Raw genomic sequence first — 23,636 nt, forward strand, 5'->3', positions numbered from 1 at the left:
TTGGAGTCGCATAGAAAAGTCACATGTCCATGCATGATTTCACTTAGGGCTTGTCTACACTGGCAATTAACAGTACTGCAACTTTCTTGCTCAGGGGTGTAAAAAACCACACCCCTGAGTGCATGAAGTTGCAGCGCTGTAAAGCGCCAGTGTAAATAGTGCCCCAGCGCTGGGAGCTATGCCCTTTGTTGAGGTGGTTTTTTTACACTCTCCCAGCACTGCGCTGCGACCACACAAAGCATGTTAAAGCGCTGCTGCGGCAGCGCTTTATGTTGCCAGTGTAAACTAGCCCTAAGTCACAGAAGAAGCCATTACCTCTACCCCAGACAGAATATTCATAGGACACTCCATTCAGTGTAGATGGGTGTTGTCCACCGTGAGTTGTGTCCTTTTGATGAGCCACTTAACTTGATAGTTCCTTCACAATGTGCTGGCTAAACACCTTGTTAGTGTTTCCCAGAAGCAAACTCTTTAGAAATACAGGTACATAGTTAATATTCATAACTTTACAAAAATGATACATACATGCAAATAGCATAATCATATTCAGCGAATCATAACCTTTCCATAGACATCTTACATGCCACATTTTGTATAGAATTTGTTGCAATTATATAAGTGGTAGTAGCAACAATGGGCTACACAGTCATAGTTTAATCAGATAATGCCACAAGCTGCTAAAGTTAGACCTTTTTAAATCAGCAGGTCCAGATAATTTGCATCCAGGAGGGTTGGGGTTTTTTGTTTTGTTTTTTAATATCTGGCTCAGGAGTTCACTGTACTGTTAATGTTTTTTTCAATGTGTCTTGGAACACTAGGGAAGTTCCAGAAGACTGAAAGAAACTTCTGTTTCGCCAATATTTAAAAAGGGCAAATGGGATGACCGGGATAATTATGAGCCTGTCTGTCTGATACTGATTCTTGGTGAGATAGTGGAGTGGCTGATATGTTACTCAATTAATAATAAATTAAAAGAGGATAATATTAATGTCAATCGAAGTGCATTTTTGGAAAATAGATCTCAAACTAACTTGATTTTTTTTATGAGATTACAAGTGTGGTTGATAAAGGTGATAGTGTTGATGTAATATACTTAGACTTCTGTAAGGCATTTGATTTGGTAGCATGACATTTTGTTTAAATATTGGAAAGACATTAAATGAATTAAAAGTTGGTTAACTGTTAGATCTTAAAATGTAGTTGTAAACAGGGAATTGTCAGAGCATGTGTGTTTTATCATTGGGTTCCTGCGGTGGTTCTTGGCCCTAGACTGTTTAATATTGTTGTTAATGACCTGGAAGAAAACAAAATAATCACTGAAAGTTTGCAGGTTACACAAAAATTGGGGGACTTGGTAAATAATGAAGAGGATAGGTCACTGACACAGGGCTATCTGGATTACTTGGTAAGCTGGGCCAACTAAAATGTGTTTTAATACAGCTAAATGTATACATTTAAGAACAAAGAATGTAGGCCTACATAAAGGGTGGGGGGGGGGGACTGTATCCTGGGAAGTAGTGACTCAAAAATATTTTGGTGGATAATGAGATGCGCTCCCAGGGGGATCTCGAGTAGGAGTATAGAGGATATTTTACCTCTGTGACACTGGTGTGACTGCTTTTGGAATAATGTGTCCAGTTCTGGTCTTCTGGTGTTCACAGTTCAAGAAGGATGTTGATAAATTGGAGAGGGTTCAGAGAAGAACCACGAGAATGATTAAAGGATTTGAAATCATGCCTTGTAGTGATGGAGTCAGGGAGCTCAATCTATTTATCTTAACAAAGAAGGTTAAAGAGTGACATGGTTACAGTCTGTAAGTATCTGCATGGGGAACAAATATTTAATAATGGGCTCTTCAATCTAGCAGAGAAAGTTATAACATGATCTAATGGCTAGAAATTGAATCTAGACAAATTCAGACTGGAAATAAGGTGTAAATTTTCAATGGTGAGAGCAATTACCCATTGGAGCAACTCACCAAGACCGTAGCAGATTCTCTATCATTTAAAAATTGTCAATCAAGGTTGGCTGTTTTTTAAAAATATCTGCTCTAGGAATTATTTTGGGGATTTCTATGGCGTGTGCTACACAGGAGGTCAGACTAGATCATCAGCTCTGGCCTTGGAATCTATGAATCCATAAACGAGCAAAACATGCATGTTTACACGCATGATTTACCAACTTAGCCTAACATTTCTCCAATTGTAATAAATGGGAGAAGAGATCAGCACTAACCACATCATTTTCCTCTCTTTTCCTGTTTGTTTGTTAAAGTGAGATAAGTCATACACAATTGATGGAGTAGGAAGTAGCATTATCCAGTGGATAGATTTCCAGCTTGGAAATCTAGGTTCTGTTCTTGGCACTACCATTGACTCATTCTGTTATTTTTTGTCAAGACACTTAATTTCCCTGCACTTCAACTTTGTACATCTGGGGTAAGATTTACCCGTCTTCATAAAGCACTTTGAGCTCTATTGATGGAGAGCTGTATAAGTGCTAAATATTAGACAACTCAATGATAATTATTATATCAAGACTTCCCCTAAAAGTGAGAGGATGAATTATGTACTTCTGATAATAGCTTACGTATGTGTGCATGAACAACTTGCTTTTGTCATATATTACCTCCTGGAATTTGGTTGAGGAAGTTGGGTTTTCCAGGAAGGGAATGAAGGAGCAGGTTTATGGGATGAGCTGGAGAGCATGATCCCTGATTTAGTGAATAACTAAATGCACCTGGAGGGAATCCTGTTTTATTGAGAACTACTAGCCTAGAACTACTATGCACATAGTCCCCTAGCAAAGAAAAATAAGTCGTTCCTTGGGATTGAAGCTAAAGCATCACTGAAATGCATGTGTATATATAAATATAAATAGCAGGAATGTGTAGTTCTTGAATTCATGGAGTTATGCATCAAAAAGGTTTTATATGGGGTTTCATTGTTCTTGGTCACTTTATTGAAACCAGATATTTAGGATCATCTTCTTGAGAAAATCCTTTCAAAGGAATCGTATAAGATCAGAGTCTTCTGTTGTATTTCTCGATTTGTATAAGGCTTTTTCCCCCCTCCCCAATGGCAGAATATCTTTTAACGTGTGAATTCTATTTTGAAGACATTGCGTATTCCTCCTCCAGTTATTTGTAGCTTAGTGTTTTTGGTCTAAGCAATTGAAGCAATTTATGAAAGAGCTTTTGGTATCTGAAATATGGCATTGTCATTTATATGTAACAAACAAGATACAAAGCATAAGGAAGTTTGACTTTGATTTAATCATTTTGTAGAATTTTTTATCAGAACTGAATATTTTTGTAGTTTGGGACAATTCCAAAATACATGTTGATCACTTGCCTCCAGTTTGACCCTCCTATGCATGATTGATTTTTTTTTAGTTGCCTATCTGTATAGAGAGGTTTGTTTGTATCTATTTATCAAATTTGAAAGCTGATCTGCACCGCCCACCCCAGCATTCTAATTGCATGACATATCTGAGCATATTAACCTTTTTACACAGCTTTCAGTCTTTGGCAATACAGAGGGGATTGGTTCCCGATGGGCTTCTTTGATAGTTATTTCCTTTGTAGTAAAGCATTTTCCAGTATAGAATTTCTACTGTAGGTGTCATTTCTGGCAGAAGGTGTGAGGCTTTGATCACCATTTCTTCTCCTTGTTGTTCGTTTTGATTATTTCAGTTTGTATGTTCTTTGTTTATGTATGTTCCTGCTGTGCTTTTTCTTTCCTTGTTTTTATTAGTCTCAATGAGTTTCTTATTTTACATTTGTTGTGTATATTTTATATATAAACTTAAGTTGTTTGCAGATCAATTTGTTTGACAGAGTATAACTTTTACAACTTTTAAAGTAGTATTAGTTACGCTATATAAACAAGTAAAATAATTTAAAATGATATAAAAAGGAATAAAATCCTAAAAGGCTATGGTGGCTTTTGTTTTGTACCAATAACTTATCTTTGTTAATATTAACTTGTAATTTTATTAAAAACCCACATGCTTATTTTAATAGCTAACATGATACCTTTCATACTATTAATCTATAAAACTCTGAATAGATGCTGCGAACATCTGTTTTGATAATTCTTTCAATACTAGGAAAAAACCCTATAAAGTTCTTTATGGATTTGAGGATCTGTCTGTTTGCTTTGGTGCATGTTCTGAAAAACCCTTCATGGCTCCTACTTAATGGAGGATAGGTCTATCAATGGCTATTAGCCACGATGGTCATGGAACAACTCAATGCTCTGGTGTTCCTAAACCTCTGACTTCCAGAAGCTTGGACTGGATGTCAGACAATGGATTGCTCAATAAATTGCCCAGTCCTGTTCATTCCCTCTGAAGCATCTGGCACCAGCCACTGTCAGAGGACAGGATACTGGGCTAGACAGATCATTGGTCTGACCCAGTATAGCCATTCTTGTGGCTGTAATATACAGCTATTACACACACAAAATTGTCAAAACAACTTAATAATTAAGGCTGAAAAGTCAAGCACTCAAAGTTGGGCAATCCAGAATGAAGGTTGCCTGTATGCAACCTTAATTTGGCATTCTTGTGCATAGACATTCTGAGACATTCTTGAATTATATGATTGCATATTATTTCCCCCACAATAATTCTACCTCATTCAGTGCACAGAGCTCACTTAGTGAGCAGCCATTCATCATTTCCTTTATTCTCACTGTTCAGTGCATGGCCCCGTGCCTTATGTACAGCACAGTATTCAAACCATCTCTGGAGAGGGAGGCTATATCTACATAGCCCCATATTTCAGACTGCAGGGGTCTGAATTGCACTTGTGCGCTGCACTGTAACTCCCCCATGTGGGCACTGTGAGCACCAACAAAAGGTAGCTAGTTCTTTCTAAACATTGTGGGGGGGAGGGAGGGTTCAGCGCAGCATGTGACCATGCACCGCAATTCAAAACCCCTTGAGCCTGAACTGTGGGGCTGTGTAGACAAGCCCTAAGTTAATCATTTCATTATGGGTTTTTCTGTGGCACTCATCACTACAATATCTGAGTACTTCACAGACCTAAATTAATTTATCTTCGCAACACCCTTGTGAGGTGGGGGGGTATTATCATTTTACAGATAGCAAGCTGAGACCCAGAGATTAAGGTCAAAAGTTTCCACTAATTTTGAGTGCTCAATTTGAGATCTGGTTTTTCAGAGTACTTATTATATAGCACTGCATATGTTCAAGGCAGAGCTCTCACTGAGCTCAGCGGCAGCTGTGAGTGCTCAGCACTTCTGCAAATCAGGCTCTAAGGTATCAAGGCACCCCGAAAGAGGAACACACAATTAGTGACCACCTCTGGAAAGTTTGGTTTAAGTGACTTGACTAGCATCACACGGGAACTCTGTGGCAGAGGGATGAATAGAAACCAGATTTCCTGAACAGCATACAACTGTCTTAATCATGAAACCATCCTTTTTCGTTCCTGCAATCCCTTACCTCATTCACTGTATGCCTGCCAACTTGTACAACAAATGAGGAAGGGAGTCCTACATAGAAATAGCCTCCTTTACTACACAGCTCTGATTCATCACCAGAGTAGATTCATCCTTTGATCTGAGTGAGGCAGGAGTCATGTGGAAAAAAATGCATGCACACAAAAGGGCCAAATTAAGATTGCGCAGGCAATCTGGCAGTTTCTAAAGTAAGAGTTCTACTTTGCAACCTTAATAATGTTCTTTTAACTAGTTCATGTATAATAATTTCCTAGATGTGTGGGTTTTTTTAAAGCAAACTAACTAATTTCATCATGGGGTATCATATTGACACCCACATAGTTCATAAGAAGGGACGGAAACATTTGATTCACCAAACTGACTTCTACCCCTTGAGATTATAGTATAAATGATAGCAGAAGTAGGTTGTTATCCTGTATATAGACCAACATTAGAGGGTGATGAAATACTTCACCAATGGGGTTTATAAATATTTGCTGATAGCAGGGGAATGGAGAGACTCAGGAATTTTAGTTTCCTTTTCCAGACACTGGAAAAATATTTGTGCAGTGGGCATAGACCAGGGGTAGGCAACCTATGGCATGCGTGCCAAAGGCGGCACGTGAGGTGATTTTCACTGGCACTCTCACTGCCTGGGTCCTGGCCACTGGTCTGGGGGGGTTCTGCATTTTTATTTAATTTTAAATTAAGCTTCTTAAACTTTTTAGTGACCTTATTTACTTTACATACAACAATAGTTTAATTACGTATTATAGACTTATAGAAAGCGACCTTCTAAAAACGTTGAAATGTATTACTGGCACGCAAACCTTAAATTAGAGTGAATAAATGAAGACTCGGCACACCACTTCCGAAAGGTTGCTGACCCCTGGCATAGACTCTTCTGCCTGTTTGCACCAAGTCTGATCCCTTCTGTCCTGCTCCAATCCATTCTGTCATGTCTTGTCTCTTTTCCACTTCTGGCTCTTTGTCCCAATCCCATTCTCCTGGCCTCCCCTAATCCATAGGTTTCTTGTCCCAATCTCTTTGCCCAGCCAATCCTAGTCTCCCCCTCTGGGTTTCCTCTGAGTCCCAATCCCTCTTCCCCCTGACCCCAATTCCCAGTCTTCATGCCCAGCTAGTTGCTGTTCCCCCTTCCTGGCTTGCCTGTCTCCCATTTCCCTCTCCTCACTGGCTCTCAGGCCTAGTTTCCCTGCCCAGGTTTCTCACCCAATCTTCCCCGAACCCTTTCTTTGGCTCCACCCAGTCTCCATCATTCCTGGCTCTTTGTCCCAGCCTCACTACATTCATTGTTCCAGTCAACTCCATTACCTCCCCCGGGTCTATTCTTTGTCCAGTCTGCATTTGAATCAAACAGCTTCTTCTCCCATGCTGCCTGGATGCCAGCATGAGAGTCATTAAGAGCACAGGCTCTCTATTCTCAGTTCTGGGGCCTAGCCCATCCTGCCCAGGACATCCATTACAGGGAAAGGCCATTATAGGCAAAGGCCAGCTTCAGCCCTGGGCTGGAACATGGCAATTGCACTGTGGGGAAGGTGCATTCAATCTGGTCAGCACTAGGAGCTGAGAGCGTACTTGGTGGTTTGGTTGCATGGCACATGCAAAGTCCAGTCGGCAGATGTGAGGAGATGAAGTATGCTTAGTGAGGGTGCAGTCTTCATGAGTTTTAGCAACTAAAAATCTGTGAAGTCTCTGAGCATGTGCAAATGGATTTTTTTTTTGAGTCTTATAGTAACTTGAACAAATTTGGGCAGATTTTCACAGGGGTTTTCTAGTTGGTTGGAACATTGCTGAAATATGCTGTTCCTTAGTTGAAATGTTTTGCAGAGACATATTGGTTTTGACAACATTTTGAAAGGGGTGGAGGGTGGGAGAACAGACAGAACAGCAACACATGTTTGGTGAAAATTCTGGGTTGATTTTGAAGTGTCATCAAAACTTTTTGACTCTCTTTAATGAAACATCAAAATTGGATTCTCCACTCCACCAGCCACTATGTGAAGCTCCCAAAACCTTTCTAAGCCCCAGAACAAGCCTGTGCCCACACTCGCCCACCCATACACCCCAGTGCAACTCCCTAGCATATCCCAGCTGTGAAAGTTCTCCCACACCCCTCAGGACAAAACTTTCCACATCAACAACTGCATCCCAGGCTGATAAAACCCTTCCATGCTCCTAGGACACCTTCCCCCCCCCCCACCTTTGTCAAAACCATTCCTGTACACATGCAAACCTACATGTACACAATACGACGAATAGTGTCCCAATTTTCATTTGAAAAATCTCTCTGCCCCCCCCTCCCCTATATCCACATTATTCACTCACTATTAATCTAGAAGTAATCAGGCTTTTATTTTATGCAACAGATTTCTTTTCAGATTCTATAACCAGTAATTTATATTAGAGTATTGTTAACAACTCTGGACATTAGCCCAATATTGCAAATTGAAGTCTTTGCATATTTTGAAAACCCAAAATATAGGTAGGTAGTTAGTTTAAAAAAGGATTGCTGCACAAAATGTTTATAAGGATTTTTTTATATATGTACTTCATTGCAGACATGTTACAGTTGTATTGACACATTTGAGGTGGTTGCAGTTTGTTGTGACAATTATCTGTGATCTAAGACATCTGGAAAGTCCTTTTAACTTGATAGGCTATAATAGCACTGAAGGAATAGTTCTATATTGTTTTGTCAAGAATCTGCATACAAAGGACTTTCCAAGTAAGTCAGTAAGCCATATGCCTAAATACAAAAGTCTGTTGAAAATTGCCCATTCGCCTAGCCTTATTAGGACAATCTAAGTGCGATCACTGTCTTTGCAAATTTGACTAATGACTGCGGGGCCTCCAGCAGGGGCTGCAAAGGCAGGGGGCACCCCATCACAGATAGGATTCCTTTCCCCTCTGCCCCTTCTCCCCCCAAAAAAAGTCCACTGGCCTTGCGCGCCTGTCATTGAGGAAAGAGGAGTTGCTTCCTCTCCCCATTACCAAAAGCCACCAATACCTCATGGGTGCTAAAAGCTCAAATTGCTTCCCATGTCTTCTCTTCTGCCAAAAGCCCCAAATATCTTTGAACTAGCTGTTAAAACCTTTATCCTCTCCCAACATCTCTTACAGTGTAGTTATGTTTCAACAACACAACCATCTGTGCCACATTAAACATTGAAAATTTGAGGACAACAAAATGTAAATTAAAATTAATATCAACTAGGACATAAATAATGCTTTGCTTGTATTATTCATGTTCATGTTTAATTCAGTAAACTCAAACTGAGTTTACCTGTCTCTGCCACAGAATTTTCTATTTGCTTTTCATAGAAGTGCTGCAGAAACCCAGAGGGCCTTACAGTGAAAATTGGATTTAATTTGTCACAGAGTATTTGGGTTCTTGGTTATGGTGCATTGTGTTAGCCTGCATACATTTCCCTGGCAAAGCAACTATCATTTAAATCTGATACTCCTAGCCATAACATGTCCTGTTACCCTTACATTTTGTAGCATATATTTGGATAAAACACCACAAAGAGGTCTGATATCCCTGTGGTATGTAAACACAGCAGGAACAAGGCAAAGTGTCTGGCTCAACTTTGAATTTCTTTTTTTTGTTGAGTTGTCATACTCCCAACCTGAATGCCTTTTTAACATTCAAAATTATGTATCCTTCCATATAATAAGCCTAATGTAAAATAAATACCTTGAAAAAACTTAATTCTTGTTGGAAAAAATGAAGTCAGTAATAGCTTTCATTTTATCTTAACTTTCTGGCTGAATCCAACAGTGTATTCAAGATCTGCAATAAATTAGCCATGTAAAAACAGAACATTTTTTCTCAAGAAATAGAGTTCTTCAGTTGCACAGTGGCATAAAGTGAACTGGATGCAACACTACAATTACTGAGGACAATTTTATTCATTCTGAATGCCACAGCTTTTAATATCTATAAGAAACAATAAACCCTTTGTCCATTAAATTTTTCTCAAGAATCCACAAATCTGTATAAAAGCAGTGCAAACCAGAGAACCTTAATGAAACAGACACATCCTATTTTCTTTAAAATATTTCAGTAAGTCTAGAAATAGTACTTTTAAAATATAGTTCAGCTTGTGGACATTTTAATACCAGGGTAACATGGAAAAATTGCTTTGCTTGGTTAAATTATATAACTTTAAAAATAAGGAGGGGGGAGGGATAGCTCAGTGGTTTGAGCATTGGTCTGCTTAAACCCAGGGTTGTGAGTTCAATCTTTGAGAGGGCCACTTAGGGGCAAAATCAGTACCTGGTCCTGCTAGTGAAGGCAGGGGGCTGGACTCAATGACCTTTCAGGGTCCCTTCCAGTTCTATGAGATAGGTATACCTCCATAGTGTTTATGCAGTGCTCAGTGTCACTAGATGTGATGTGATTAAAGTTAGGATGCATTTTATACACCTTTGTCACTTTTGTCAATTAAATTCAGAAGTGAAAACATGATTTAGAGAAGGTGATGTAGTCTGTATTTTAATTGTTAAAATAAACTCAGTTAAATTGAATAATTATTTTAAGTAAAACATATCAAACATTTGTAGCTGAGCGTTAACAATCCTCTAATTTGTTGGTTGCAAGTGTTTTTCTAGAATAGTGGAAGAGACATGAGGAACTAAGATTGTTTGGGAATATTGATGCATATTTTTCCTTGTTGTCTTGTCTATATCATGTACAATTAACTGAACATCAGTGCAGAAGGAAAGCATTCAGTCTTCATTTTGTGCAGATATATACCAAGTATAGTAATAGCATTGTGCCAAAACAGGGAGTAGAAAGATGGAGAGCTTGACTAGAAATGAGTGTAAAGATATTATTGTCAGCTGTTTTGACCTATTTATGAACAGCTTTGCCACATTTCTAACTAAATTATATGTGAATATCAGAATTACCTGTGAACAAATAAAAGCCATTCAGACTGACATGGTTCTTGATTGTCAATATTTTGTGTTCTCATTCAGTTATGCTCTCCATTGTTTCTCAAATATTTTCAGTTTTTAGTTCAGCCTATGAAAGTTCCCCTGCACCCAGTATATGTATCTGACACAGTTTTTTTAATCTACAAAACACTTTCTAATAAGTCAAATTTTGTCTAACTCAATTTATTAATCTGTCTTAGCCTCTGCATTGGTTTGCAGCCGGTAACATGGGTTGATATATATGCTATTAAGGATCTTATGTACTTCAATCAGTTCAGTTGTCTTCTTACCTAACTATTTAAGGCTAGGCTATCTCCAGTGTGATAATTTGGTCACTGTGGCAGGGTAGAATGTAAAAGTTCATATTAAGTCTTCCTCTTACATATAGTCCATGTGTGAAGATTAGATTAATTTAACTTTTAAAAGAGCTAAATATATATAAAGTGATGACTGTCAAGTGTTTGATGGGTATAAATGCCAAAGATGGAGAGCAGTTATTTGGGGGAATACATGTAGTCAGTAATAGGGAAAAAAAACTATACAAATTATCAGACTTCCTGATGTATGACTTTGCAATAGTTTAACAAGAGAAATGAGGGAAAACAGTAGAAATGCTGTGATGAAAAATGCTCCTGCATTGGCAGAGGGAGATGGCCTGGATGGACTTGTAGGTCTTTCCCATCTTCTTCAATTCTGTTTATCTATATTTATGTGAACTTCATAACTGGAGAGAAGGGGAGAAACATCTAATGGCCATATAAAATTCACAAAAGTTTCACTGTCACAAGTATTGGACTTTGTAGGAGCTCTGTTCTTATCCTGGGTTTAGGAAGAACGGACATTTTTATGTACCATTTCAATTCATAAAGACCTTTTCATAATGGAGAGAATTAAATTGGTACACCATACGTTTTTCAACTGTAAATCCTAATGTAGTGCTAACTTTTTATTTGGTCATATGTATTCTTCCAGGATTTACTTTGTAAATCATCCCTTGAACCATCCCCTGGCTTTTCTCTGGGTCCCTTTTCTGAGAGACATTCCCTATAAAAATTCATGCATATTTTCTCTTCAGACAGTGAAATGCAAGATCAAGTCTGCTTTGCTCTGTGTCTGAAACTAGGCACCTAGACGAAATTTACTACATCAAGTAATATTTATGCAAACATTGGAGCATATATCCTGCAAATGACTACATAATAGTTTAAACCTTCCCACCAAAATTGTTACAGATGTCGCTTCATATGCTTTAAACAAATCTGTTTTATTTCTGAATTTGATAAACTTGGTAAGAGTGATGACTTAAATCTGTTGTCAAGGTGAACGATTGAGTTTCATGCTGTAAGTTCTTTAATGAGTTTTTTGGTCCCAATGGAATATCTAATTGAGACTCTGTACTCCTAAAAGTGATACAGAAAGATAGTGTCCGTTGGTGTTAATTTCCCTGGCATACCTAGAGCTAATGAATAAGACTCTTCTACATAGCATGGTTTAGAACAGTGTAGGTTGACCTATGCCTCTGAACTAGGGAATACACAGTATGTTAAGTGAGATTCACAATAAAAGGAAAACAGATGGCAGTATTTAGGTGAGGGGGAGGGGAGGGAAGAGATGCTTTATTGACCATTCATTAATGAAAAATTAATTTTATAGTTGTCTCATTTCTCAGTTATGAGCCAGCTAGGGTGACCAGATGTCCCGATTTTATAGGGACAGTCTCGATATTCAGGGCTTTTTCTTATATAGGCTCCTGTTACCCCCTACCCCCTGTCCCGATGTTTCACACTTGCTGTCTGGTCACCTTAGAGCCAGCAGTATGTAATAGGAAGGCAGTAATACACATAGGCTCTTCTTGTGGGTTGTGGTAAGACTGTTTTGCTTATATTTTGGTTATTTTATCCATAACTCATTTATTTCCTTATAAAGTATTTTGGAAACTCTTTAGTCATGGATTTAATAATATTGTAGGCACAATTTAGGGTCTTTTAAAGGTTTTGTATCTATATTTTGTTTGAAGCTCCCTTTTCAGTGAAGCTTGGCAAATTTAGGTCTTTTATGTCTGTGCAGACTGGTCTCAAAATTGAGGGACAGCCCTGAAGTTTAGTTTCATATGAACAAGTGCATCACCTGTTTTAATATGGACTGAAGTATGCATGCCTCGGGCTGTATTTTTTCCCCACAAAGCTTCATTTTCATGGAGTAAAATGACAGACGTCAGGGGTCAAGATAGCATTTTATAAACACTTTTTAGTGACCTTAATGGATAGAACTATGTTAAGAATGCTTACACACCTGAGAAAAGAAACAAAGAATTTCCATTTCCGTTCGTGGTTGCTGGACCCTTACTATGTTCATAATGTATTCTCTAGGAGGTTGAGGAGTGAAACAGTACTATTAACAAAATAAAGCTCTAGCAACTATAAAAGTGAGCAGACATTCTAGATTTTCTTTCGTCGTTATGATTGATATTTTATTTTCCTCTGCTCTGCCTTTGAATGGTCTAGTCCCCTGAAACAAGGATCCTGCTCTGATGACTGGACAACTGAGGAGGAAGGAAAGGAAAACACAGAAACAGTACTGTTTCTTTTTGGAGAATTTTCTCCAGAGCCACCTGTGTTTTCTTCTCCCTTTTCCCCTGCTTGCTCTCAAAGATGTGATCTTCAGGTTCAGGTCTGTTGGCTCCAGCCAGTGCTCAGTGCTGAAGGCATGTGCCCTCAGATTGTTTTTGATCTGCATACTTGGAGTTCTCTTCTACTCCTTCTTATTTTTTTTTTTTTTATTTTTTTTTTGTACTGGACAACCAAATAGTAAGTGAATCATTGACTGAAATTCTAAATTTCTTTTTTGTGCCCTCTGAGATTAGTTTTCCACAGCAAAAAGTCTGTTTCCTATTTTCTGTGAATATGAAATAGTCATATGATTATTTATTCTAAGAAAAACTCAAATTCAGTTTGGTATCCAAATGATTCGGAAAGGAACTAGAATTCATCTGATATTTGCTTGCTTGATTTAATTTGTACCTGTGCATTTATTTTACAGGAGGTTGTTCCTTTGATGAGCCATTTAGCTCCTGTGGATATAGTCAATCTGATGATGATGATCTTAACTGGGACCAGGTGAACACACTGTTAAAGCCCTCATCTGATCCATGGATGCCATCAGGTTTGTTTTCAGTTGAAACTCCTTTTCTTTCATTTTAGCTTGTAGCACTGTGTGACAGTGCTATTGATAGAACATTGCTTTATCTAAATCTTATTGCAATTGTAGTACTTAGCTCTTCAAAATGATTTGGTTAACTGTGCAAAATGAAATGATATTTTATGGTTAAAACTGTAGGCAAAAGGTTTCAAACTTTGATACCTGTAATTAGGGAAGAGAGAAGGAAACTTGAATGAAGGAATAAAAATTAATATAGTAGTAGTAGTGGAGAGAAATCTTTTAAAAAAGAATATTCAAAGGGGAAAAAATCTTGGAGGGAAAACAAATGGTTTTAATATATTTTTTAAACAAACTGAAAGGTAATACAAACTGTTTTGAAGGGCAACACTCAAAAAAGACTAAATAAGGGGCCAGATGCAAAATACTGAACAAAGTTCTGCTTATTATATGTGCTGTATGCACACAGTATTTAAAAAGCATTTTGATTGTGGTATCTCATGAAGGCAATGTCCTGTGGCACAATGGGACCAAATTTCACAGCCACAATCCCTAGATTCCAATGCAATATTTATTTTATTCTATTTCCATGAAATGCTCTTTTGCCTGTATCTCCTACCCCACATGTAAGCGTTCAGACTGGTGCCTCAGGGTTGAAAATATTCATGGATATAAAATTCATTACTGATTATTTTCAAGGATGCCCTCCTGTGGGTCCCAACTGTACTCCCTGACTGCCAACTCCTGTGATGTTGGCTGGGTAGCTTTTATATACCGAGACTTCATGTGGTGATTGCTATCCACCTTCGAATGCCAAAAATAAAAACATCACCTCCTGAGTGCAGTGGTTTTTAACAGTACAGCACTTCCTCTGCATTAATGAACAGCACCAGCTATTATGTATTACCCTCACACTATATTAAGAAAATTATTTCTATTTTAAATATACCCAGATGGTTTGATAGCCTTACAGACTATTGTTGTTGTTTCATTAATGTCCAGATAATTTAGTGCCATAACGTCCCAGTACTATACCTTAGGGGTTTGCTTGAAATCCCATTAATCGTCTTCTCTTTATAAGAATAAGAAAATGCTATTAAAGTGTATTTTTAAAAATACATAAAAACTATTAGAAGCAATCACTGCATGAGCATACATAATAGTCCTTTAGTACACACATCTGTTATTCAAAGACCCCTTCTTCAACCTATCATAATAATTCTGCCAACTAAGTGATATAAAAGGAGAGTTTAGGGTCTAATCGACACTGCTGATTCTGTTGTCTACTGAATTTAATTGGCCAGACCACTTTGTCAAAGAGAATTATCTCATGGGTCCTAACCTCCCATTGAACATTACAGTTCTGCCCTGCTTGGTTCCAATGTTTCATTCAGTGTGACAATGGATGTGTAAAGTATGTGCTGACTTTTGGTTATCTACCATGCACCCTTCCCTAAATACGTCCTCAGAGCTCACCAAATACGTGGGGGCATGGAAAATACTATCCGCCAGAGAGCAGGGGGTTGTTGGATGGAGAGAAGAGAGTAGGAAGGGCTGGGGAAATTTGAGGGGCAGATGTAAGTGATAGTGTTGTTATACTCTGTGATAGAAATGCACATGGCTGGTTGGGGGAAGAGGAGAAACATCCTTAGGAATCTTGCAAAAACCTGGGATTTTGGATCTACAGCAGTTATATGGACCTTCTTCCTAGAAAACAAGAAGCAGGGAAAGCCAAGGTGCTCTCTGGATATATATCTGTCACTGCCAGTCATGTGTTATTATGGACAGAATCAGATCTGGTGTTGACACTTGCACTGAAATGCCTTTCCACTTTCCATTCAGTTTCCTAGGTCTAAATTAGAACTCTTTAAAACAAATGCTCCTGTTGACTGATTGACTACTGGGATTTGACCTTCGTGTTAGAGTTCATCATGCTTGTTTAAGGATATTTTAGAAGATTCCTTATAAAGTTGGTCCTTGTCCACTAGCCCTGCCACTTGCTATATAAATTTTCTGGAGCATTTCATTAATGAATAGTACAATTTCTCAAACAGGTGCTAATGCAAAGGAATCAATATCTTAATACTTGAATTGCTTTCAGTACAAACCATATCTTGTTGTCCTCAGAGTCGTCATGGTGCTAACAGTTCAGTGTCTATTTGAGGATTTCTTGTCAACTCTCCCTCTTTCTGTTCGTGTAAGTTTCCCCAATTTGGGGATATTTAGAACACCTCAGACGGGTTTTTGCTCTACTACAATTTGATGAATGTACTTTTCAAGGAGCTCAGTTTACAAGGATGATGATCTAGTTAATGTAGGTAGTGTTATTGTTAGAGAAAGGAAAATGACTTGTATGTAATATAATTTATCATATGTCACTTGACTTGATTCTTTGTCCTCCTGCCTTCCTGTCAGAGTGGGAGGTGAAAATCCTTGATGTGTTAACTTCCTGGTTATCTAGTTACATGGATATTTAATTTGGGAATAAATTATATTTGAGAGATTAGGGAGCTCTTTTCTCTCCATTCAGAAAGGAAGTGAAATGTTCTTGGAGTTCTGGACAAGAACATGGATAATTGCTCTCTGGAAAGGACATACATACTGATGCTTCGAAAGGTCAAAAACCCCTTTGAGAGCAGAGGAATTTTCATTTGCCAAACAATAAAGGCAACAGATTCAAGGGCAGAGATCCAGTCAAGTAGTATCAATTTTTTCTCGTCACTTGGTGTAGACATTTTTTTCTTTTCTTCTTGTTCAAATCGTTTTCTTGACAATTTTAATTAGTTTTCAGTTAGCCTTGAACAATGAGTTATGCGAAACATTTAAAAAAATTGATTTGAAGTAGTTTGTCAGCAGTTTCTGAGCTACATATTTTAGAAAAACTAATTTCTGATGGTAATGAATAGAACTTCTTAGATTAATGGTTTGTGGGGCATTCTTGGCTTTCACAGCAAAAAGCTTTATGCAACAGTATTAAAATACTAGACTAAAACAAGTACACTCAGTTCAGTAGTCCCTTGGCAACAGCAAAATTAATGTATGTGACATGGCTAATTTTAGGCAGTATGCTTCAATGAGTGAGTTGATGTCAAAATATAACATTTCATATTAATTAGGTGGCAGTGGGGGGAAGCACACCATTTAGTTCTTGAATTGGGTATTTGATTTATTTTACTCCACAGAGACTATTAAAGATTACGATAGCTCTACTTCAAATAGATAGCTGTGTTAGCTTTAAGCAGTAAATTATTTAAATAGGACCAAAAATAAGAAGTATTATATTGCAAAAAAAGAGGATTTTTAGAATTCCTAATATTTACCAAAATTCTTTTGTCAGATTTACAGTGTTTGTAACATCTTTCTGAACTGTATTAAAAATAAAAGCTGGAATAAAATGTGTTTTTACAACACTTCGCACAATGGGGTGCTAATCTTAATTGGGGCCTTGGCATGCTACTGCACTGCAAACATAAATAATGAATTAATTGTTACTAAAAGAAGTAGGAGCATTCAGTGTCCTGTTTTATTTGGAAACTATCATCAATTTACTATAGATGTTAATCTGAAAATGGATAGAACAGACCAAGAAAGGAATGAAATTTGTGCATTTATACACAAGATCATATGGCCTGAATATTTGTTAAGCCTCCACCATCTGTTTAAAGTGTTACGAGTCAAGCGTACAAGCAGTCAGCTGGAATAAGCAGATAGTTTAGTAACTTATTTCAGAAAAGATGTTGTTCACAGGATGAAGATAAATTCATTTAAACTGTAAATTTGACTTCACAATTACATCATCTTATTCCTGCACTTGAAAATGCTATACCAGTGGTGGCCATTCCTTCTCTCTAACCCTCCATCTCTCTCCTCACATTCTTACTTTATGAACTTTTATCTTTTATAAATGATATTAGAAAACCAGATTTGATTAACATAGATGTAACTACTGAATATTATACTAACTGCATAGCCTGACTGAATTCCTGCCCCTTGTTACTTTGACATAATGGCATGCATGCCTTACTGAAAAGTATACAAACGATTAAATCCTGTTATAGCTGCAGGAAAATGTATGAAGATTATAAGAAATTATTTTGGACCAGTGATCAATAGCTGACCTCTTACTAGCAGACTGGGTTAGGAGCCGAGTTTTTGTTTTAGGTTAGTTGTCCCTTGGCTGGGATTCCCGCTAATATGGTCCCTAGAGATGCCACCTCCTCCCCCCCCAATGTGTTTGTACCATATAATGAAATAATATTCTTTCTTCTACAGCCTTTCTTCATCCAATTACAGTCTGCTCTCTGCCTGATCTCAGGCTCCATTCCCCTTTCCACACCCGTTTACTCCTTTTCTCTCTGTTGCTTGTGTTCTGTTTCTGTCTCTCACATTCTAGCATTCCCTTCGTACCCGTCCCCGTCCCATCCTGCCCATGCCCCCCCCACCATGCACACCTTTGCTGATGTCCTGCCAAATGCATCATGGAGCCTCAGTGTTCTGAAGATAGCTGCTTGCTCCAAACTCATTATCTCTGGAGTTTCTTCAGAGGAGCCCCAGAGTGGCATCATAATAATTCTAATACTTGGCCACTTTATGGTGCTTTACATTATTGTCAAAGCAGAGTACAGAGATTCTTGAATCATCACATGCCCCTGATATGCATAGGAATGTATATAATACATGAGATTTGTAAAGAGCAGCTGGCCCTGCAATTATGAAACCTCACAATGACACTTGGTGGGTGGCCAGAAAAGTAGGGAAGGGAGGCAGAACTTGGATTAGGAAGAGAGAAGAATAGAAGAGGAGAGAGCAATGTAGCTGAATGGATAAAGAATGAGAAAAAGTTAGGATGTAGGCTGGAGTTGGGGGATCTGTGTCAATGAGCTGACTGTACTCAGAGGACAGGAAGCAGGATCAGATTCTAGATCACAGGATTGAGAAGGAATTAGATAAGGATCTGGAGAAAAAGGTTGGATGAAAGAGAATATTCTGATGGCTCAGATAAGAATCTAAAGTTGTTCAGGCTCTTCTGAATCAAATAATGTTCCCCTATTATCAGTTTGCATGCTGCAGATGTGACTCTTCTTACTGATTGTGTTGTAGTGATAAATGTAAGTGAGAAATAGAAATATCACCAATAGTGTGCTTATGTGTTTGGCACTTCCTGCGTATAATTTTCACTAGTGTTCTTGTAATAAAATACTTAATTCAGTTGTGTGCCCTCCTTTCTGCTTCAGTCCTTCCTCAGTTAATTTCCAAAGTGTAGTGGAATCATTTCTCTTGTCTGCGGCAGCAGTCTGATGTCGATGAAAGAATGTCATTGAATTCACAGAGTGACTGACCCCTCATTCTGTTGTGATTTCGATTGTTCAAGATCAGTTGTAAATCATGCAGTCACAGGCTACCTTTTGGATACTCAAAAGGTGTTCTAAGTTTAACTACCTTCATGCTATTCATGAATGTGGTATTGGTCAAATTTTGGGGGAGGAATTTTGTCTGTACCGTGTGAGATGAAAAATATGTGATTTACATAGTTATATTTGTTTTTGGATGAGGCTATGCTTATTTGCATCATGTATACATAGCACTGCTGAATGCATAACAATACACATACAATTCATTGGCAAATTCACATAATGTTTGATGCAAATGATTATTTTAAGTAAGTGGCCTGTTAATATACAACTAGCTGATATTCCATACAATGAGCAAGTGATTACATTAAGCCTTTAATATTAAGGACCTTTAAGTGGTTGAAGTTAAAAATAAATATTTTTGTGTAATTGTATGTCAGAATGTCATTATCCCTCTCTGGAAGGTGGATAAATCCAATAGAAATCAATTGATTAGCCTACTATTTTAAATCCAAATAGTGTCTAACCATAAAATGGTTATGATACTTTGCTTTGATTACAAGAGCAGTGTTTTAGCATTTAATATATTTTCTCAGTAGGTTTTGTTTTCCTATTTAGCAGCAATGTTCCTGCTTCATTTAAATTTTTGTAGCATAGGATTATATATCACCATATCTCTCTTATGGTGAGCTGTTTCTCCTAAGTAACGCTAAATAGCTATGTTCTGAGGTTTGTTCAAATGTTATTTACAGAAAATGTAAATTAACATCAAAAGGTGGGATTTGCATGTGCCACATTCTCTTTGTTTAAAATTCCATGACAAATAAAATGTAACTTTAAGATTTTACAACACTGGAAAATGAAGCGTATTATTCTGCACGAGTGGTACCAATGCAAGCTTTCTTGTATAGCCTCAAACGGGTGCCTTTCTAACACCCAGAAAGTAGTTCACTTTACGTATTTAGTCAATTTTTGGAGCCTCTGCTGAGACTGCCAATAAGGGTGCCACTAACAGTGGCTGAATTTGTCATGTGATGACTGTAGCCTGATTTAGGGTGTCCTGATAATATTAATTTGGATAATATGGGAATTTAGTTTATTAATATTATTTTATTTGATATTAATAATATTATTAATAATTATTATTAATATTAATTAGTATGGGTTTAGGCTCGCCAATCTGTTTGATCAGAAGATAAAAGTTCTTGCCCTGAATCAGGCTCCACAGAATTTATAAAGGACCCTCAGGGGGATGACAGGAAGCTCACACTGAGACAGATATTGATTTAAATAAAAAGTCTTTAAGGCTATAATAGTAAGTAAAATGGTAAAATACTCAAGAGTTACAAAGTTACAATTGCATTTCTGCTATTCAAAAGATACATATGAGAATATAGTATTATATGCAACAAATCCTTGATTAATATACTCTCACTCTTCCTTGATAACCTGGTGGTAAGAGACACAGGACCAGCCTTGCAGTTCAGGTTTCTCAATTCTTGAGTGAGGGATGCAGTGCTTAGAAAAATGCTAAGAACTGTTAAAGATGACTAGAGTTTACTTGACTATCTTAAACTTAAATCAAAACCTAATAAACAAACTAAGAATAAAACTTAGGGAAACCAAGCTTAGCCTAGTTCCCTTGAAACTTAAAGTTTAAGAAGAACAAGTATAGCCTACAAATAGTAGGAATCATTGTAGATAGAGTGGAAGAAGTGAGAGAGAAATGGAGATAGCGAGAAATGGAGTGCATGAAGAAGAGAAATGGAGAAAATGGAGATCTAAAGCTAGTAAGAAAATGGAGATACTCTATTGAGGTGGTTACCTCTTTTATAGGGCAAATGCCGGACCTCCTTCCTCTTATGCCCAAATTTCATTCCTCACCCACAGAAATGTTAGGGTACACTTACCCCATAGGCTAGTATGTATGTGCATATTGATGACAGGTATGTACGCACATCAGTCTCTTATGGGGTACTTGTTAAGTCTGTGGGAAAACCCCCCTATGCCATTCGTCATTGTCTATCAGTCTAAATAAAAGATCATAGACATAGGCGTGGGTACTCATCTATTTAGATAACAAGATATAGGTCAACTTTGCTTTCTGAATAAAAGATATTAATATAGATATGCTAACTTTGGTTTAGCTTAACATACAGGATATGGCGTGTAGGTCTCTTGCATTACAGTCAAACTTACTTTAATATAAATCTATAAACCTATTACAATAAACCAAATACTTAAACTATAAAAAGACACACACACACACACAAGCAGATTAGTCCTATAGGCTACAGACACACGAGTCATTAAGTATTGTTTTTGTGACCCTATCCAATACCTTCCCGTTGTTTCCTCATTTACTTGAGGCTTGTCTACAATATAATTTGTAACCTGCTCAGGCCAGGGACGTTGTCTGTCTGTTCTTGGAGGTTTCTAGCATAACTTTGGTCATTGTACAAATAATTTAATATTAAAAGCAGTCACCCTTATTCTCATGCGGTGAAGGCGGGGGGGAACCATTACAGAGATGACCAAATTTTTCTTTTCTGAACAGTCCACTTCCCTTGGCTAGAAATGTGTTTTTTTGTGTTTTGGGGTTTTTTTTGTTTTGTTTTTCCAACAGAATTCGTACAATTTGAACTTGTATAATATACTGGTAACTCTAGCCCAGTTCAGGGGAAATTGGTATCCTCCATTATTTTCTCTTTTGTAACATTTGCTAAAAGTTGCTTGTGGCTAGAGCACAGAAGAGTTTATGTTTCACTCTGAATCATAGGGTAATAGATTAGTTCCCTTCAGCTGCAGGGCTGAGATGCGATGGTGATATGTAGGGCTGCCAAGTGATTAAAAAAAATTAATTGCAATTAATCACATGATTAATCCCACTGCTAAACAATAATAAAATACCAAAAATAAAATATTTATTAAATATTTTTGGATGTTTTTTACATTTTCAAATATTGATTTCAATTACAACACATAATACAAAGTGTACAATGCTCATTTTATATTTATTTTTTATTACAAGTATTTGCACTGTAAAAAAACAAAGGAAATAGTATTTTTCAATTCACCTAATACAAGTACTGTAGTGCCATCTCTTTATCATGAAAGTTGAACTTACAAATGTAGAATTATGTACAAAAAAACTGCATTCAAAAATAAAACAACGTAAAATTTTAGTGCATGTAGATACACTCAGTCCTACTTCTTGTTCAGCCAATCGCTCAGACAAACAAGTTTGATTACACTTGCAGGAGGTAATGCTGCCCGCTTCTTCTTTACAATGTCACCTGAAAGTTAGAACAGGTGTTCTCATGGCACTGTTGTAGCTGGCGTCGCAAGATATTTTTGCCAGATGTGCTAAAGATTCAAATGTCCCTTCACGCTTCAACCACCATTCCAGGGTTATGTGCGACCATGACAGGTTCTGCTCAATAACAGTCCAAAGCAGTGCGGACCGACGCATGTTCATTTTCATCATCTGAGTCAGATGCCACCAGCAGAAGGTTGATTTTCTTTTTTGGTGGTTCGGGTTCTGTAGTTTCTGCATTGTAGTGTTGCTCTTTTAAGACTTCTGAAAGCATGCTCCACACCTCGTCCCTCTGAGATTTTGGAAGGCACTTCAGATTCTTAAATTTTGGGTCGAGTGCTGTAGCTATTTTTAGAAATCTCCCATTGGTACCTTCTTTGTGTTTTGTCAAATCTGCAGTGAAAGTGTGCTGGGTCATCATCCAAGACTGCTCTAACATGAAATATATGGAAGAATGCAGATAAAACAGAGCAGGAGGCATGCAGTTCTCTCCCAAGGAGTTCAGTCAGAAATTTAATGAATGCATTATTTTTTGAATGAGTGTCATCAGCATGGAAGCATGTCCTTTGGAATGGTGGCTGAAGCACAAAGGGGCATATGAATGTTTAGCATATCTGGCATGTAAATACCTTGCAATGTTGGCTACAAAAGTGCCATGCAAATGCCTGTTCTCACTTTCTGGTGACATTGTAAATAAATGGGCAGTATTATCTCCCATAAATGTAAACAAACTTGTTTGTCTTAGCGATTGGCTGAACAAGAAGTAGGACTGAGTGGGCTTGTAGACTCTGAAGTTGTACATTGTTTTGTTTTTGAGTGGAGTTATATAACAAAAATAATCTACATTTGTAAGTTGCGTTTTCAGGACAAAGAGATTGCACTACAGTACTTATATGAGGTGAAGTGAAATATACAATTTCTTTTATCATTTTACAGTGGAAATATTTATAATAAAAACAAACACTTGGATTTCTATTACAATGCAGAATACAATATATGTGCAAATGCATAAAACCATCCAAAATATTTAATAAATTTCAATTGGTATTCTATTGTTCAAAAGTGCAATTAAAATTGCGATTAATCGTGATTGTTTTTTAATCGCAATTAATTTTTTTGAGTTAATTGTGGCCGTTAACTGCGATTACTCGACAGCCCTAGTGATACGTGTTACATAAGCTAGAGATATTATCCAGCAGATTGAAGCAATGGTGCTGATTCTTCTCTCAATTTAATTAATATAATTTAGGAGTTGCCCCATTGAAATCAATGGAGTTATCCCAGTGTAAATGAGAGGAGAATCAGGCCCAGTGTGTAGTTCTTTTATATTTGTCATGTAGAGCAATAGAAGGAGAACTAGCTTACTACTAGAGGCTTTGTTTC

At 37.5% G+C, this 23,636-nt stretch overlaps 1 protein-coding gene across 9 annotated transcripts in view; it reads left to right on the plus strand.

Moving 5' to 3' along the window:
• The window catches only part of PTPRM (protein tyrosine phosphatase receptor type M), a 726,112-nt gene that overhangs the window by 175,325 nt on the left and 527,151 nt on the right, over positions 1–23,636 (plus strand). For all 9 annotated transcript variants that reach the window (XM_045005637.1, XM_045005638.1, XM_045005641.1 and 6 more), the window contains exon 2: positions 13,470–13,592. In XM_045005637.1, the coding sequence (XP_044861572.1) occupies positions 13,470–13,592 (123 nt within the window). The remainder of the gene's footprint in view (positions 1–13,469; positions 13,593–23,636) is intronic.

This window comes from Mauremys mutica, chromosome 2, assembly GCF_020497125.1.
Source record: "Mauremys mutica isolate MM-2020 ecotype Southern chromosome 2, ASM2049712v1, whole genome shotgun sequence".
Lineage (NCBI taxonomy): Eukaryota > Metazoa > Chordata > Testudines > Geoemydidae > Mauremys > Mauremys mutica.